Below are 19,381 nucleotides of genomic sequence, written 5' to 3'. Positions count from 1 at the left end.
TTTCCGCACACTGTAAATCTACCTTTTTTCCAGACCCTCTGGTACTCTTCTGTTGTTTTGTATCTGTGGGGACTGTCCCAGAGACTGGTCTTTAACTATTCCCCCGGGTCCTACCCTACCGTAGTGTTTTTGTTGTGTACACACATTAGCCTGTAAAGAGTACGAGATCTGTCTACTATTCAGTGACCTGTTTATGCTCCGAAAAGAATAACCAAATACATTTGCTGACTCTTGATTTGTTGGAGATTACAGTTAACACTCCCAACAGAGTACTTTACAAGGATAATCAACGAGACAGTTAACATTCATGGAAGGTTGCAGAGCCTGCCTCACTTACGGAGCACCACCATAATGGAAAACCCTCCCCTTATATGCAGCCTAGAAACCATCTGCTTAGAAATAAACTCACAGTCAAGGACATCGGTCTTATCTGACGAACTGTAACAAATTGGAGAAGGCTGTGTCGCTTGAGGTGTATTTACTTCCTTCCTCTTGGCCTCCACCCCTACCTCATGCCGAATCCGAGCTGGATAACGTCAACATACATTGGAAATGTAACACCTTGCTATTTCAGAAAATCATCTTCTGAGGAAACATAGATGTTAAACGAGAATGTGAAGGTCGATCCTTGTAGAACCATGCAGCTTAGAAATGTTTTTTTCGGACTAGAAGTTGACCCTTTTTATTGAAACTTCTTTATCAATACAGTGTCAAATATGGAATAACCTTGTATTCCTCTGAACCTTGGTACATAAATAGCAGTATAGCAGTGGTTCCTACGGATGATGTTATAAATGACTTTGTCAACATTCAGGAGAAGACAAAAGGTACTCCTGTGGTCAAATCCCAATAAATGCTCGTAACGCACGGAAATTAGAGCAATAAACATATTTATCGCATGATGTAATCCCAAAAATGTATTTGTGGAATAAAGGTCAAGTGGCTGCAATGGATCAATGCTCAAAGGCCCTCATGCTAAGTGCAAAATATTGACCACTAACAGACCACCATGTCAAGTCACACATGTTTGTAGCAGACTGCTCATGTATCATGTGGATGTGCAAGCTCGTGGTTCTTTTGCACCGAGCAGCGGTTAAGCTCAGTAACACTTACATGCAGTGCTGAACGCAGACATAATTCAGGAAGTCGTGGTCCGTCACAGCAGCTTTTGGGTACAAATACCAAAAGGTAGGCACCCAGAAGTTGGCCTGGGAAGCGGCCACTAACCTCCTGTCTTAGCAGACCTGGTTCTCAGACTCTTCACAACAGAGATCAGGGTCACTCAGCTTAGTTTCTGGAATATACAAAGCAGATTCTCTACATGCTTGGCTGTCTAGCTCCTCTCTCTCTTCTTTCAGGTTATAGTAGCAGAGTCTTTCCTCAGTCCTTGGGTTATTGTCCTTACCACTCTTCAAGCCGACCTATGGTCTTGGTCCAGCAAGTATCAAAAACAAAACAGGGAGTTCCCCCTTAATCCTATCTGGGATGGGGTTTTACAGGATTGCAACAACGAGAAGTCCCACCTAGTATCTGCTATGTGGCAGCGTATGAGTAAAGAGACCTTGTGTCTCAGAGTTTATAATAATTATCACAGGAACCATTAAGTCATACTAGAGGCAGTACAATACAATATCAGTACATACACATATATATTTCGTGAGGGGAGTTCTATGTCAAACAAATATGACCAAATGTCAGTTTTTTGTAAAAATTGTGTTGCTTTTATTTATTAAAAACATAAGAGGGATAACCTCAATTAGAGAAAAAAAAATACAATATACACTGTTACAGAATGAGTAAAAACATGTTAAAATTTCATAATAACATCATAGAAAAACCAAAAAAAGTCGACGCGCCGTTTCGGTTCTTGCATGAAGATATGACACCTTCTTCAGGACGGTTAATCTATTGGAAAAATATTTATACACATTTAATACATAGACTCCTCTTAGACCTCACATAATTACAAAATACATCAATACTTAGATATAGTGCAACTAGTACATTATCTGCTAATTCCAAAAGGTATATTCATCTTTACTCTCTACAGACAACACTCAAATTTAGAGTTCTGTAAATGATATCGACTACACATTTTAATGCTTTTCTGTGATGTGTAAGTATCAATCCATTCTTCAAGTACCAATGCATGGAACAGGAGTGGGCTATTGACATACCTTGTTAAAAAACAAATGTTGTTCAAGTAAGAGATCACTCCGTTTGGTTTCAGGGAAAGTGCTCTTATGGCTTCCACTTTATATGAATAAAAATGGCACCTAGATTGAGACAATATGTACACTTAATAATCTTTGCCACATCCTCCAAAGTGATAGTGCTCACGTATAGTTTTGTCTTTCAATAATACTATCTCATACCTGTTGTTAAAAATCAGGGATTGTGATGAAGCTGTATGGAGAATGGCCACCGTATCTTTTTCTTATTGATTAAAAAGTTTCCCAGTGAGATTACCTGAACAGAAATACACGCCTTTATTCAAGAAACTTTAACATCGGTTGTCTCCATGAATACCAAAAGTTATTTTTATAAAGATTTTTACCTCATTAGTCACCGTATTTAAATCATGGGGACTTCTATCTTCAGAGGGTCGGCAAGTAGTATTGTATCCTTTTACTTTTCCGCCTGGAATTGTCTTTTATAATTAGCAGTATTCTGTCCAGAGGGGGAAATGTGGCAAAAGAAGACATTCGGGTTAGCTCCCTCTCTGTGTCTTGTAGTCATTTTGTCAGCTTATTTTAACATTTCGTTAGCGGATTATAAGGATTACCCCTAACTGTTTTTAATGAGGCATCACACTGATCTATAAGTGTGTGTATGCACCGGAGCTTAATATTAGGCGTGTATTTCTGTTCAGGTAATCTCACTGGGAAACTGTACATATTGTCTCAATCTAGGTGCCATTTTTATTCATATAAAGTGGAAGCCATAAGAGCACTTTCCCTGAAACCAAACGGAGTGATCTCTTACTTGAACAACATTTGTTTTTTAACAAGGTATGTCAATAGCCCACTCCTGTTCCATGCATTGGTACTTGAAGAATGGATTGATACTTACACATCACAGAAAAGCATTAAAATGTGTAGTCGATATCATTTACAGAACTCTAAATTTGAGTGTTGTCTGTAGAGAGTAAAGATGAGTATACCTTTTGGAATTAGCAGATAATGTACTAGTTGCACTATATCTAAGTATTGATGTATTTTGTAATTATGTGAGGTCTAAGAGGAGTCTATGTATTAAATGTGTATAAATATTTTCCAATAGATTAACCGTCCTGAAGAAGGTGTCATATCTTCATGCAAGCACCGAAACGCCGCGTCGACTTTTTTTGGTTTTTCTATGATGTTATTATGAAATTTTAACATGTTTTTACTCATTCTGTAACAGTGTATATTGTATTTTTTTTCTCTAATTGAGGTTATCCCTCTTATGTTTTTAATAAATAAAAGCAACACAATTTTTACAAAAAACTCACATTTGGTCATATTTGTTTGACATAGAACTCCCCTCACGAAATATATATGTGTATGTACTGATATTGTATTGTACTGCCTCTAGTATGACTTAATGGTTCCTGTGATAATTATTATAAACTCTGAGACACAAGGTCTCTTTACTCATACGCTGCCACATAGCAGATACTAGGTGGGACTTCTCGTTGTTGCAATCCTTGGTCCAGCAAGCACAAGTAATCATCTCCATTGAAAGATGTAGGACAGAGCCTAGAAATGGCAATGGATTTTACAGAACAGAGATCGGGAATCAGTGGAGCATCAGAATGGGGGTGAGGCAGGGAAAAAGCAAACACTACTCAACCCAATAAAGCCCCTACAAACTTAGGGGTTGCATACTCCCAGATGCGACCCCCAACTTGGTTAACCCACCTCGTATCCAAAAAGTGTCATGCACACCATATACAGTCCGAGATGCCCAATAATGACATATACAGATTTCATATTTGCCATGGAGGTGGGGGAGGGGGTAGGGGCAGGGAGGGGCGTGGTGGTTACAAAGGCCAGTAACTCACTTATCTAATTAGATATCAAGTTGTATAGATCACTTGTCAGGAGACTTGTGGAACTGGTCTCCTGCATAAGAAAATAAACCTGGTCAGCCATAATATAATAAAGAGCAGGTTGCCTTAGAGACACAGCACTTTCGACCTTACATTATAGATTCCCTTCTAAACCATAGCAAGGTTCGGAGGTACAATGTTTTCCTGTAGTTCAAGGTTAAGTTGTGGTTTATCCTAACTGTGGAGAGAGCCATATAGTTTAGTGGAACTCGAGTAGCCTTCCAACAGTGAACAATTGGATGAAAGGAAAGTGTCCGACGATGGGGGAACTTGGAGGCAGTGCGATGGGCTTGATGGATACTGGGTAATTTTGGAAAAGACTGCAAATAAACCTAGATTTCCAAATCTAAATATACTTTGTGTTATGTAAAACTGCCACTGCTCCCTCCTCTATATGAAGGATGATTCATTAATGTGGTGGAAGAGTAGTTGTGACTGGGTGCGTGTTTAGGAGGAATCACTGCTGTACATATTTTATCTCTTCGTCCACTTTCGTACAGACAGTACAACAAACTGCGAAACCTGCTGCGGGATCCCCGGCATGACTGCATTCTGTTCGCCAATGAATTTCAGAGGTACTCTTACCTCCCCAGAGAGAAAGATGAACCTACAGAAAAATGGCAGACCAGGTATGTAGGATCTTCTCTAGTTAATTGCTTAGACCTTCTGTGAAAGTCTCAGTGAGCTAAGCCAAGTACTGCATCTGTTGTGTTTTGTCCTTAAACATTATACTTTTTTAGTTGAAATAGTGCCCTAAATTTCGAAAAGGCATGTTATCCTTGGATATTGTCTTTACTTGTGTTAATCCCCAAACCACCAATTTAGTCGAGTGGGGTTTTGTGTACAAAAATGCAAATTGTGTACAAATGTTATCCACAGCCTCTGTATATTATGTGGGCATTTTTCTGCTCTCCAAAACTAAACTGTTCTGTGTTTTATTGCGAGAATAATTATTTTCAGTCCTGTTTAGGGAGGAGGTGTGGAGGGAAGGAAGAAAATCTAGTTTAATAGGTAAATGACTATTCTATGTTTAGGTGTTAGAGGATAGAGATGAAATGGTATATTGCTCTTTCTATCTTTGTGACTGTTTGCTTGACCATTAGTATATTGGGAAGATAGTGTTTTGTTTTGGTTCATCTCTAAATTCAATCTGCTGCTGTTGCAGGTGCATCTACAATGCATCAGCATGGTACTACCATCACTGTTTGGAGCAGGTACCGATTGTCATGGTAACTGAAGATGAGGAGGCCATCCAGCAGTACGGGAGTGAAACAGGAGGCGTATTTGTCGTTTTGTTCAAAGTAAGACATTAGACTCAACGAGTAAAAAGTTAACCAGCATCTTGCGTGTGATTGCACCAGATAGAAGTTGAGTGTGTAAAAAGGATTATGGGGAAAGGGAGTAATCCTCTGTTGTATGTTTATGGATATTCTAGTATTTGACTTGGATGAAAATCTTGGTAGGCATAGTTTGATGAGGCTGTGACATGTTGGTCTCACTGAGTCCTGCTATGCCTAAAACAAAAAGCATTTTTCATTCCACGTACACCAATGCATAGAAATTACTGACAGGTACGGTGTTTTAGGCCCTTGTCATTTCTCTCCTCCCTGCATGTTGTAGCTCTGTATATCCTACTTAGACCCCAATTTCAATTTTGGGGTAAAATTATGAACCTAGCAGAGTTTTTTTCCTCTGTGTAACTACCAGGTGCGGTAAACAATACATGCAGGAAATGTATCCAAGGTCAATTTGGGTGGGTCTAATCCTCCACAATCTACAGGGCACTATGTCTGATAATTACTGACGTGACATAGAATTTGATGAAATTCTGCATGTAAGCCTCCGTTTCGAGTTAACACCTGAATAAGAGGTAAGCTTGCTTAAGGGCGACTTATAAATATTTAGAAGGAGACCTTTAGGCCTGTCAAAAGTGGTAGTTTTGATGGGGCGAATTTGTAGTTTAAACCTGCATAGCCAGACTACTTGAGGCAGGCCTGAAGTAATGGTTGCATTGTCATTGCAATGGGTGGCAAAATTAGTGCTGCAACCTACTGGTGAGATTGAACTTATAGGCCCTCTGTACACTACGGGCACCATACACTAGGGACTTAGAGGTAAGTTAAATATGTCAAATAGGGATATGCCAATTTCATCATGTTGAAAGGGGGAGTACAGGCCTGTTACCACTGGTTATCAACCTGCAAAAACAGTCAAGAAAAATATCTGGGGATACACCATGCTAAAGATGGTCATTTCCAACACTGGTTATCTAGGATGGTGCTTATTGTATTTGGTACTCACTGTGCAGATACCCAAAACAACTATTTTTTTTATATGACCTTTAACGAAGAACCGACTGTGAATACGTGCACTGAGGTTTTTGCCATAGCGATTAAAGCAACAAGGTTTCAAAGCACCCCTCTCCCACCCCAACCGATTGGACACTCCGAAATGAAAGAGTTCCCTATAAAGTATCTCAAAGGGATGGGCCCATTATCCTATAACTCAAACATTAAAGCACAGGCACCTTTAGAGTGTATCATATTCAGTTTGTTAGTTTAAGGCCTCTGCAGGAATAATGGTCTCATACCTAGACTGAATAAACTGTGTTTTTGTTATTACCGCCAGAGTTATTTGGAGAATTTCCTACCAGATGTGGTGTCTGCTCAAGAACTTTACGATTCCATCAGGCAGGCAAAGCAAGAACGAGGATGCGAGACCCAGGACAACCATGGGAAAGAATATTCCGAGCATCTTCCCTTGCAGGTGCTGGAGGCTGGCATCAAGTCTGGGAGATATATACAGGTGAGTTATGAAAAATCAGCAGAGGGTAGAAAAATCTGACTAAGCATGCATGAACTCTCAGGTGCAGATATTAGAAAAGGACAACAGCAATGATGGACCAAGTTCAATAAAAAAAGTGTGATGTCTCCAACAGTTCTGAATCTTCTGCCAAACAATTTCCACCCAGATATGCATTCTAAGGGGAGTAGATGGTTTCCGCACACCAGCTTGGAAATAAATTACACAATTCACATCAAATATACAGGAGTGGAAAATGTGAATCACCAGTTAAAAAAGAGAGGGGCTGATTATTTCAGAGAAGTCACATTTTTCATAAATGAAATTCACTGCAGTTATCGCAACCTATGAGAACATGCCCAAGAATTAAGGATACACTCTTGGTCAGACTAGCTGACTGGAAAAAGCATCAGATCTGGCGCAAAGGTTCAAGGTAGAGGAATCCAAAGAGAGTGGAAAGTTCTTCAAATGCCTGTCTTACATGTTTATAAGATGGGTTCGTGCATCGGTAAAGCCATGGTTGCGGCTTAGTCCTTGTAAAATGGGCTGTTTGGAGCAGGTACTATAGAATGGCTGAATGTTTTCCACTTCACTCAGATTGGCTTTCCCCAGTAAGCCATCAGAACCTTTCCATCCATTCCTCTAAATTACATGGGTCTAAATTTCTTCTCCATGTAATCTGCATAACGTAAAGAATATGTAGCCATTAACAATGCAGACTGGTTGTATATATTTGTAGGAAACATAGAAGATGCAAGCAAAATGTTTCCACAGATTCCACGTGACTTTTGGCACTTGTCCAGTGGAATGCCCACTACCTTGGTGTAAAAGCTGTTGCCGCTTAGCGTGCCTTCTACATAGCCCTCAAAGACTTCCTCCTTTAGAAGTGAAATGCCCACTTATCTTCCCAGCTTTCCATGGTTAAGGTTTCTTGTACAAAGTGTATTACAAACACTTCAGCCATCTATTGTATAATATTTGTTATAGCTTCTGGGATTGTCTCATAATGTGCATACACACTTCTCTCTCTTCCACTTATTTATTTCTGTTAATGTCCATTTCTAAGTTCCTTTATGCCATTTGATGCTCAACAAGACATTTGCACTTTTTAGGTTGAACCTAGCATTGCAGCGCGCATGCGCTGCTCGCTCTGCTGTATTAGCAGATGATGAAGTGCTGTGGAAGCCACGCCCAGTCTCCGTGCATATCTTTCATTGGCTGGTTGCATTGTCTTTGGTAAATGCTGGCTTGCGATTTATTATGCGACTTCTTGGTCCCTTCTTATTACCGCCCTGTCTCCTTTTGTGAGTGCCCATAACGACTGGACCTTTTACTTGCGGTGTTACACGATCGGCGTTATGTAGTCGGTGAGGACTATTTTCTTTCAGGCGCACACTGCTCAGCAGTGGTGCTGCTTCCCCCATCAGTGGCTGACTGCGGTGGGTGTCGCTTGCTGGAGGTGCACTCGCTGGTTCAGCTGCACACGCTGCGAAGAGGAGTGGCGCGCTTACTTTAAATCAAGAACCTCTCCATGGAGCAGACCCTGGTACCGCTTGTCATCCCTCTGAGGCCGATAACATGAATACTATTTAGTGGCTTATTATTTCCACCTGTTGCATGTATTACTATCAAACGACAAATCAGTGGCATCTAAACTTTATTCATAAATAACAATGTTCATTATATGTTATGCTTCGAAAAGCATCACAAACACATGCACGTGAAGTTAAGAGCGCGAGCAGTGGCAGCCTGTCACATACCTGGCCTCCTTTCTGCGTGGCCCACGCCGTATTCGGTGTGACCCACATAACCTGGATAAAAGCAGTTCTTCCTCATTTGGTGGTAGCCCATGCCCGTGTTGATTGCAAGGCGCCCAGAGACTATAAAGTGCAGCAGTACTGTCACAAAAGCAGCCTTGTGGCCCATGGTTAGAAGGAGGAGCCCAGAACGGGCAAACACAATTCAGGAAGAAATCTAATAGAAAGAGCTGTTTGGGGCCCTGTCTCCTCATGATGCAGAGAGGAAGGTGCAAAGTAAATAAGCAGCGCAGCTGTGGATGCAGGACCCAGCAGAACAGCTGCTCCGGCTAGCAGCTACTGCCGGCACGGCTGCATGCTGTGTGTAGTTTTAGAGCTGGGATTTCGGGAGGTCCACCCACTCTTTAAGGATCTCAGCTTTCATCCCACCCCTGCAGGTAAACCCTGAACCCAGGGAAGTCCTGGCCAGCTTTCCAACCCGGCCTCCTTCGCCTTCCCCACATGGGACACGTAACCTTCGCTCCTCACCCCCGCCACTGCTCCTCAGATGTGGTGCCGGACATCACATTCCTCTGAGCGCACACTGGAGGGAACCAATCAGATTCCTGGCCCCTGCCTCCGGGCACTGTTTGGGAGTTGGGCTCTGGCCAAGCTGTATGTCTATAATTGGCAGAGCTCGCCGGAGAATGGGAACAGAGAAGTCTTTAAATCAACACCACATATTGAAATGGTCCAGCTGGGAGAATGAGATAACTTTCCTGCGATATGCGTGACATATGTCATGAGCCGCTCAAAGTGCGCACGCCGAGAAGCGCGGTGCTACTAGAACAGCAAGACATCCTCTAGAATAGATTACATTTACCCATGCGGACAATTCTAGCAGTCACAGTGCTGTGTTTCAAGGGGGTGGTAAAGGGACTCCTGCCAACAAAAGACGCCGACTGTCCACTTTCATTTCAGTATAGCAGTCCCACCTGTCCAGTTCAAGGTCGGCAGCCATGGTCAGTCCCTCCCCTGGCAGCGACAGTGCTGGAAATGGAAAACAATAGTCCGGGAACACACACAATAGCAGTCACGGTGTGGAAGCGGAAAGGAGGTGGAGCCACAAGGAGCGGGCCATGAAAGCAAGTCTGACAGTCGATGTATACATTTATTGAAAAAATACCCTGCCGCAAAGCAAGTACATTCTTATTGTTTGGCTCACTTAATTAGTCACAAAGTGGCGCATTTTAAAATAACTTATGGTGTTAGCATACCTGCTGCCAAGACCTTTGATTGGGCAACACATTTCAGGGGATAATAATAATATTTGTGAGATAACTCTGATGGTTAATGCGCTTGGTGGAGAGATCTGTGATTTTCTCAAGACACAGATTTGACTCCTATGTAGCACAAAGGGCTAATGGCCCCACTGACTGATGTTTGAATGATAAAATGCAGCTATAATCAGGGTTCAGTGAGCCCCTCGGGCAGCTCGGCACTGGTGCAGTTGCACTCTAAACTATGTCCCTAAATGTGTCAGGAACTGTGATTTTTAGTTTTTGCCTAGCGAATGCAGCGCATGCGCTGCTTCGCCTTCGCGAGACTATTGTTGTGGCTTTTGCTAGCGAAGGGTGACAAACCATGTGCGTGCATGGACATCTGATGTGCACGCGCATGGCGTCTCCCACCACACGCTCACGTTCCCACCGCTCTCCTAGCCAACGCAGCGCATACGCTGCTTCGCCTTGACGAGACCCTATTGTTGTGGCTTTTACCAGCGAAGGGAGACAAACCATGTGCACTCACAGACATCCGATGTGCATGCACATCGCGTCTCCCACCGCGCGCTCACGCTCCCACCGCCCGCTTGTTTAGGAGACATGCACGCGTAGCTGACCAGATAACCTATTTACTTGCATACCTGAAGGTTGTTTATTTGCTGTCCCGTTAGTAGAAGTTGGGGGAACTCGCACTGTGGTGAATAAACGTTGTGTGCCATTGAAGGACTTTAGCACTACCAAATGCCCTTCCTGGTTAGTAAAGTACATCCCACTCTTGATTGGTTTTGGCTTCCGCTCTTTTCTCCTGTCTCTTTTTCTTGTTTTCATGGAATTACTTCACTCTTTCTTTATTTCATTCTGTTGTGCCGTTCTACTTGCTTTGGTTTTTTTTTTGCACTTGTCCTCTTTCGCCTTAGCTTCTGTCTTACGTGGCACACTGGTATCCTGATATTCTTTGGCATCCGAGGGATATGCATAGTGCAGAGAAACCTGTGTCACCAGGCCCTTTCCAGCGCGCCACTGACGCCCCCAAAGTCTGGGACAATTAGTTTAGGGACTGCACCCCAGCTGATGAGCTGTGAGGCGAGTGGGTGGGTGTGGATATGGGCACGGAGACACGTCTTTATAAACCATCACACAGCTCCTTTGCAAGGTATACATGTGTGTTTTGGTGAACTGCTGCGCACGAGGACCTGGCTCACCAAAAACAAATCATCCCCTGGTCGGGTGAAACCCGACTTTGCGGATGCAAAGTGTTTATCTGACAGCCAATTAGGCTGTTCTCCAACAAGAGGGTCCCTCCATGAAGGGTGGCCCTGGGGCAAAACAGCCTCTGATGATCTCCAGGTATGACGAAGGAACTCGGTCGGGGGCGTGTGTGCTCTGTACATGCTAGCACCCTGCTTCCGGCAGACTGGAACCCAGGGGCCATGCCTCCTGACATTGCATCAGCGCTTGCTGGTCAGTGGCGTGATCTGGCGCCACCTCCTGGTAGGATATGGAAGCTCGGAATGTGAAGAAGCCGGTGTGACTGTGCCAGGGCCAAGGAATGCACCTGCTCGCCGTGGCTGCTTTCCAGTAAGAGGGCGATGAGGCTTCCCTGTTGTTTACCGTGATCTCTAGGGCTGACAGGAGGCGGACAAATGTGGTTCTGTTGTATCTTTCTAAGCTCGGGGCACGGAAGAAAGTCCACGAGTACTTCTGGGAATGGGTGAGTGAAACGAATACCGCTGCTGACATCAGGGCTGCACCAGGAATGAAAACATCTGTTCAAAGGAGGCAGCATGGGAATGAAGAAAGGTTTCCAAGCCCTGCTGATTCCGGTTGCGAGACACGTTAATAAGGAGCCAGATTTAAAATGCAGGGCCATGCGGTCACCAAAGGGTCACTTAAACATCACAAACCAGCCCTGAAGCAGACATCTTCCACCAGCCCCGGACCCACTGAGCGCCTACGTAACACTATGGTGACCGCATGGCCATGGAGTAAATATTACTACTCACATGGGTAAAGTGTTACTCATGTCGCTGCGGGTGTGTCTTTGTTACTACGTGTTTCTCTGCTAATCATAGATGCAGGGGTGAGATTGTAGACATAAAAAAATACTCACCTTACTGTCTTTGAATGTCGATGCTCTTTTTTTGAGAATGTGTGCTGGGATTTTGATGCACATAGTTTTGTCGTTTTTAATATTAAATGCAGGGTGCTGTGAACATGGGAATGTGCATCCCAGAGCATGCACAGGCACTACAGCTTGGAGGGTGTTTTTCTTCCTTCCACACAAGCGAATGCCTTTCAGACAGAATTTGATTGATATATGTGTGTGCACAAATACATGTTGGTAGTATGCTTAGCCATTGCTGCTGCATGCAGTAAGGGAGTGCAGGCATGGAATCTGTTTCTGCACTGACGCAGGAATAGTATTCAGTGTGTTGTGGTCCCATAACATTGATGTAGGTCCTTTTCCCTGTTCCCCTGACCTTTGCATCAAGGGGAAACTATGGAACATAACTCGGGATTGTAGAGTAATTTATAACCACTAGCTAATTACAATTATGTTTTGTACGCCGTTCTCTCACACCACCTTCTCCATCGCGCTCCTATACACTGTTTCGGTGCTCCCCATGATAAAATAAGAGCACATCTCTGGTCATACACACCTAAACCGTTCCTGCAAAGGATCACAGTAAATGCAACACGCTGCCACCAATCTACTCCCCCACAGTGTATCATGCTATCCTTTTAAACAAGCATTTGCAATACAATAGGTCTTGCATTTCCGCCAGTTTGAGCTATTGACATTGTAAATGACAATGCCTTTTTTTTGTTTTTGTTTTTTAAAACATAGATAAAAGGCATTGTAATTTATAATGCCAATAGCTCAAACGCGCGTAAATGTGAGACCTATTGCATTGCAAATGCTTGTTCATACTGCTGTGCCTTGAAATGTCCTCCAAGTGGATTTATGTCAGAATATTGATTACATTTTCTGTAGATTTTCTATTATTAAAACTGAGAAGTTGGTACCTTTGTTGTACAAAACATTTACTGGGTTCAGAGGAATTGGCCAATTACTGCCCATTTCAAAACTCTCCTTTCCATCTTGCGTACCTGAGAAGGTGTTATTTGTAATAATTATTAAATGGCTTAGGTTACCCATTTCAAGAAGGTTGTTGAACATGTATGAGCGCCCAGGTTATAGCACTAACAGTGGTTGAGGATTTGAGACTATATTGGGAACGTGGCTCTGGTCATTCTCAACTATTTGGATGCTTCCTACACTTTTGATCATCGGATTCTGTTAGGGTGCCTCTCCGGTCTCTGTGCTCATGGTCAGGTAATGGACTGGTTCAAAGATTTCTTAAAGGGTTTGAACAGGTGCTTTTTCCAATGTTTGTATCCTCTGTTGCGCCATTCATTCAATCAATCAATACATTTGTAAAGCGCGCTACTCACCCGCGAGGGTCTCAAGGCGTTGGAAGGGTGGGGGGTGCTGCTACTGCTCGAAGAGCCAGGTCTTGAGTATCCTCCTAAAGGTTAGTAGGTCTTCGGTCTGCCGTAGGAGGATGGGGAGGGCGTTCCAGGCCTTGGCGACGAGGTAGGGGAAAGATCTGCCACCAGTGGTCGCTCTTCGGATGCGGGGGACGGTGGCGAGGGCGAGGTCGGCGGAACGGAGCAGGCGGTTCGGGGTATAGAAGGAGAGTCGTCTGTTGAGGTATGCTGGTCCGATGTTGTGGAGGTCCTTGTGTGCGTGGGTGAGGAGCTTGAATGTGATCCTCTTGTTGACGGGGCGCCAGTGGAGTTCTCTCAGGTGGGGTGGGGTGGGGTGTGTTGTGGCTGTGGCGAGGGATGTTGATCAGGCTAGCTGAGGCGTTCTGTATTCGTTGCAGTCATTTCAGCAGTTTGGCCGGTGCTCCTGCGTAGAGGGCGTTCCCGTAGTCCAGCCTGCTGCTGACGAGGGCCTGGGTGACCGTTCTTGTGTCGGTGGGGATCCACCTGTAGATCTTTCAGAGTATGCGGAGGGTGTTGAAACAGGAGGACGAGATGGCGTTGACTTGCTTGGTCATGGAGAGTGTTGAGTCGAGGATGAATCCCAGGTTGCGTGCGTGGTCAGTGGGTGTCCGTGCGGTTCCCAGGGCGGTCGGCCACCAGGAGTCGTCCCAGGCTGAGGGGGTGGATCCGAGGATGAGGGCCTCAGTCTTGACTGAGTTCAGCTTCAGCCAGCTGTTCTTCATCCATTCGGCAACGGCCTTCATTCCTTCGTGGAGGTTGGTTTTGGCGGTGAGAGGGTCCTTGGTGAGGGAGAGGATCAGTTGTGTGTCGTCGGCGTAGGTGAGGATTTTGAGGTCGTGCAGTCTGGCGACGTGGGCGAGCGGGGCCATGTAGATGTTGAACAATTTCGGGCTGAGGGATGATCCTTGGGGTATGCCGCAGATGATCTTGAAGGCTTCGGAACGGAATGTGGGGGATGCGGACGCTCTGAGTTCTGCCGTAGAGGAAGGAGGTGGACCAGTCCAGCGTTTTGCCTTGGACTCCTGCATCGTGGAGGTGAATGCAAAGGGTGTGGTGGCAGACGGTATCGAAGGCTGTTGACAGGTCTAGGAGGATGAGGGCCACGGTCTCGCCGTTGTCCAGCAGGGCCCTGATGTCATCGGTGGCGGCGATGAGGGCTGTTTTGGTGCTGTAGTTGCTGCGGAACCCGGACTGGGACTGGTCCAGGATGTTGTTCTCCTCGAGGTAGCGGGTCAGCTATTTGTTGATGGTTTTTTCAATGACCTTCACCGGGAACGGAAGCAGGAAGATGGGCTGGAAGTTCTTGAGGTCCCTCTGGTCTCCCTTGGGTTTCTAGCGCAGGGCGTTGATCTCGGCGTGCTTCCAGCTCTCCAGGAACGTCGCGGTCTCGAAGGAGATGTTGATGGCCTTGCTGAGATTGGGTGAGATGGTGGTGCTGGTCTAGTTGAAGATGTGGTGGGGGCACGGGTCTGACGGGGAGTGAGTGGATGGTGCTCATGATTTTGATGGTGTCGTCGTAGAAATTTGTCAAGGCCAGCAGGGGGTTGCTGTGGGTGGAGACTGTGGGGACTGTGGTGTCATTGGGTGCCGTGGTGGTCTGGTTGCCGGAGCTGTCCTGGATGTCTGCGATCTTGCGGTGGAAGAAGGAGGCAAGAGAGTTGCACAGGTCTTGCGATGGTGGGATGTCATTGGTGTTGGAGCTGGGGTTGAAGAGTTCCTTCACAATGTTGAAGAGCTCTTTGCTGTTGTGTGCGTTGTTGTCAAGGCGGTCCTTGAATGAGGTATTTTTGGCGGATCTGATGAGGTGATGGTGTTGGCGCATGGCGTTCTTGTGGGCTGTTTGGTTCTCCGGTGTCTGTTCGCGGTGCCATTTCCTCTCCAGTGTTCGGCAGTTTTGCTTGGAGGTCCGCAGTGATCTGGCGTTCTTATTGGTGCGTCTGTTGGAGGGGTTCTTGATCGGGGCGAGGGTGTTGGCGCAGTCATTGATCCAGCGTCTGAGGTAGTCGGCTGCGGTGTCGGGTCGGTGGGGTCAGAGGGTGGGCATCCGGCGAGGGCGGCGTTTAGCTGGTCTTTGGCAATTTTGCTCCAGCTGCGGCGGGGGATCTGTTGGGTGTGGTGATGCATGGTGGCTTTCCGGAAGGTGAAGTGGATGCAGCGGTGGTCGGTCCAGTGGAGTTTGGTGATGTGACTGAAGGAGACGTCGGATCTTGCTTAGAAGATGGGGTCAAGCGTGTGGCCGAGTCAGAGGTTGTCAATCAGGGTGGTGGAGTTGGAGTGGTTGTTGTTCTCGAGGTGAAAGTTCAGGGCTCCGAGGAGGATGTAGTCTGTGGAGGCGAGGGCGTGCATGCTGACAAAGTCGACGATGGATTCGGTGAACTGTGGTCGGCTGGTCTGTAGATCAGAGTACCTCTGATGGTGGTATTGGGATCGGTGTGTATCTGTAAGTGCAGATGTTTGGCGGTGCAGAGGGTGTCGTCGGCGTTGGTCGAGACCTTGAGGGTGGATTTGTGGATGATGGTGATCCCCCCTCCTACTCCGTTGGTGCGGTCTCTGTGGGCGATCTTGTATACGTCCAATATGGCTATGGCGATGTCGGGTGCTGAGGAGTCATTCATCCGGGTCCCAGAGTTCGACGGAGTGTTTGCGTGCAGAGCGGATGTTCAGGAGTATGCATCTGAGATTGTTGTGACCTGTCTTGTGGGGTGGAATGGTGGGTTGGATGCTGGTGAAGCTGCAGTTGCAACAGGTGAAGGGTCCCTGGGTGCGCTTCGGGTGGCCAGGAAGCAGGTGTGTGTTCGTCCGGGTTTTGAGTGCGTGGAGTGTGCTGACATCGTAGCAGAGACCGGCTTCGTGGCCTTCGCGGGGGCCAGGGGTTCTGGCGCTGGGCGCAGCCCAGGCGCGGACGGTGTAGTCTGGCTTGCATCTGGTGCACCAGCGGCGTGGCCGCGCAGCAGCCGCTATATAAGGGGAGGTGGGAGGGAGGAGCAGCTGGGAGGCGTGGGGGCGAGGCCGCAGGGGACACAGCGGCGGGAAAAACGGGCGAAGCAGGGATACAGAAGGCGAGAACAGGGTTCGGAGTAAGGGGGAGCAGGAAATAATACGAAGGCAAGAAATTACACAGACAAGGGATACGGAAGGCAAAACAAGGGGCACAGAAGAGGGGGGGGGAACGAAGATTACAGAAAAAGCACAGGAAAATATAAACTAAGGAAAGGAATTACACAGGCAGGGGATACAGAAAGCAACATTCACAACATTTTTCTCTTCAATCGGGTGCAGCTTTTACCTGAACTCACCATAGCGACCAGGCGAGTGCTTCAAGTGCTCATATACCAAATGTAATCGCTTCACAGTCCTCTTCACCCATTCAGTTGGAGTATTCAATATAACTTTTAATCTATGCATGGTATGTTTCCGTTTCTAGTCCGTGTACAGGAGATTATTGGCAAACAGAAGCCAAACCCAGTCCTAACCAAGGGTAGGCATTTCACAAGGCATTGTCCTGTTCTGTTGTGCGTACCATGGCCTTAGTAACCCTATAGCATCTTAATCTGTGACATTCTATGGGCTACATACGTAATCAGTCCTACAAAGGTTAACGTAGGTAGTGAGTCATCTACACTGCGGATGAGGTACAATTGAACGTACTGGTGAGGGCTGGTTGACGTGATCTTTGTTTGTTTGTTTATTTATTTATTTATTTAATGAGTTTTATATAGCGCTGGCTAGACCCGGAGGTATCAGAGCGCTTTACATGAGGTTCCACTAAGTTACAAAATGATATCAGTTACATCAATTACAACATTGCATGAGTTAGCAGTAAAACATTCAAAGAGTGTAGGAGATGAGATAGCTGGAGCGTAGAAGGGTAAGAGGATAGGGTGAAGGGGTAGGAGGGAGGTATGACGGTGAGACGAAGGAAAGTCTGCCCCAAGTCCGGCTGGGTAGGTGACGGCCTAGGGGGAAGTCCATGGCCCATCTCCTCTTTATCTATCAGGTAGCTCCACCGGGCCTCGGCCAAATGACAAGGTCTCAGTTAAGAACATTTAAAGAACATAGGAAGACAAGATAATTGGAGCGTCGAAGGGTAGGGTAAAAGGGGAAGACACGACGGCGAGACGAAAGAAGGTCTGCCCAAAGTCTGGCTGGGTAGGTGATGTTTGAGGGGAAAGTCCACAACCCATCTCCTCTTTAGCTAAACAGGTAGCTCAACAGGGCATCGGTCAGCTATTTAGGTCTCAACGGTCGGAGTAAGAACCCATAATTTATGTCATGATGGGAGAGCCAGGTGGGGGAGGATGGTGGGGGAGCACCTCTAGCCTCGCTGGTGTGCGCTCAATGAGCCAGTCCATGGAGTCCAGAGTGGGTGGAGGGGCTTCTCTATTAGCTGCAGTCCGGTGGAGCGAGAAGGGGGTGGGTGGAGAAAGGGCTTCAAGAGTGGGGAATAGTGGGTAGGAGCCTAGTTGTTTAGACCATTTGTGTGGTGGCCATGTTGACGTCAGGCACCCGGGTATTCTGGGATCCCTCGACCGCTGTCTCCTGGTGATTGGGGCTCGCACATCCGCTATGTTGGAGTCAGGCATTCTCCTCGAGTGCATTGTCACCTGGACACTACACCGGAGGGGAATCGCCTGGTAGACTGTTGCATGTAGTGTGGCTCAGGCGGTGGGGGTTCGTGCCCTGCAAGGTTCTGGCGTGCCCCCGTTTCTAGCAGGTACCTTTCTAGCAGTCAGGTTCCATTGTTGTAGCCACAAAAGAGGTAACTCTTCAAGGCTGCTGCAGGAAGGGGATTTTGTAGTGCCATGGGGGGGAGGGGAGGTGGCAAAGGGGGTAGCAGCCGCTTACTCCAGGGTTCAAGGCAGTCAAATTACTCACGCAAGTTTATCTGAAATGCCCTCTGTCACCAGGGCTCAGTCGCTCGTTCCGCCGGTATATTCAGGTGATTCGCGTTATCTAGTCCTCCGGGAGACACCATAAACTCCTGTACCGCATCCCAGAGGAGGACGCCATTTTGCTGCAGCCGAGGAGGAGCGGTCCATGATATCCGGGTGGGCTCCGTCCGTGCTGCACGTACCTCTGTCTCGCGCGCAGCAACTTTGCCATATGGGGGCTCCGTTGCCCTTGGGCCCCCTTATCAGGGTTTCAGCGTCTTCTGGGGCCTTGTCTAAATTAGGCTCGAGGGTCAGGCGCCGTCATTTTGAGTCAGGCAAGCCATCTCTCCCCCAGAGTCTCACTCAGCTGTTTCTTCGCCGGTGTAGTCCGGACATCTTCCGCCTATCGATCCTGCTATGCAGGAAGTCTTCCAAACACTGTTTTCCCCCATGTTGATGTCCGATTCCGCCAATATTGTAAGGGAATTATATCGTCTGGGGCAGGAGCTCCGACACAGCGTGACTCGCTGGCCATAAGCTCCTCCCCCAATGTTCTTGTTCTTTGGGTCTCTCAAGGCGTTTATGATCGGTTCCCATGCTTTAGCCATTTGACTAGTCACCTTGTCCCACTTAGCATCAGGGTCCAGTGCCAAACCTTCGTATTCCTCCCATTTTTCTACATCACCGTTCTATTCAGACATCCGGAGTCCCATCTGCGACTACCATGTCATTTAAAACCTGTCTTTTAGCTAGGGCCAATGTCTCATCAATGTAGCTACTTGTTACTTTTTTCCCCTTGGAGCATGGGTTCATCCCCAATAAACATGTTTCGGTGTGGTTGTTATACCCTTTCAGTTAGAACATTCACCAGCCGCCCTATGTTTTTACGAAATTGCACTTTACTGCTCTCTTTATTCTCCTCTCACTAACTCACCTCTCACCCTACCTCTCTCTCAGCATCTACTTCTTTTTAACTCGCCTCTTTTAACCTTGCCCCTACCTCACCAATAGCATAATCCCACCCTTCTCGCTTCTTCAACATTTCCTTCTGCCTACCTTTCTCTAAAGCCTTTCCTAATTCCC

General features: G+C 46.5%; 1 protein-coding gene across 2 annotated transcripts in view; it reads left to right on the top strand.

Annotated features, from left to right (window-relative positions):
* Nucleotides 1-19,381, top strand: part of DIS3L (DIS3 like exosome 3'-5' exoribonuclease) — a 294,015-nt gene that overhangs the window by 60,805 nt on the left and 213,829 nt on the right. For both annotated transcript variants that reach the window (XM_078683028.1, XM_078683029.1), the window contains exons 3-5: nt 4,594-4,722; nt 5,259-5,394; nt 6,722-6,898. In XM_078683028.1, coding sequence (XP_078539154.1) covers nt 4,594-4,722; nt 5,259-5,394; nt 6,722-6,898 — 442 coding nt within the window. The remainder of the gene's footprint in view (nt 1-4,593; nt 4,723-5,258; nt 5,395-6,721; nt 6,899-19,381) is intronic.

This window comes from Lissotriton helveticus, chromosome 3_1, assembly GCF_964261635.1.
Source record: "Lissotriton helveticus chromosome 3_1, aLisHel1.1, whole genome shotgun sequence".
NCBI classification, from domain to species: Eukaryota; Metazoa; Chordata; class Amphibia; order Caudata; family Salamandridae; genus Lissotriton; species Lissotriton helveticus.
The sequence above is the reverse complement of the archived record's forward strand: the minus strand, read 5'-3'. Positions and strand labels throughout refer to the sequence as shown.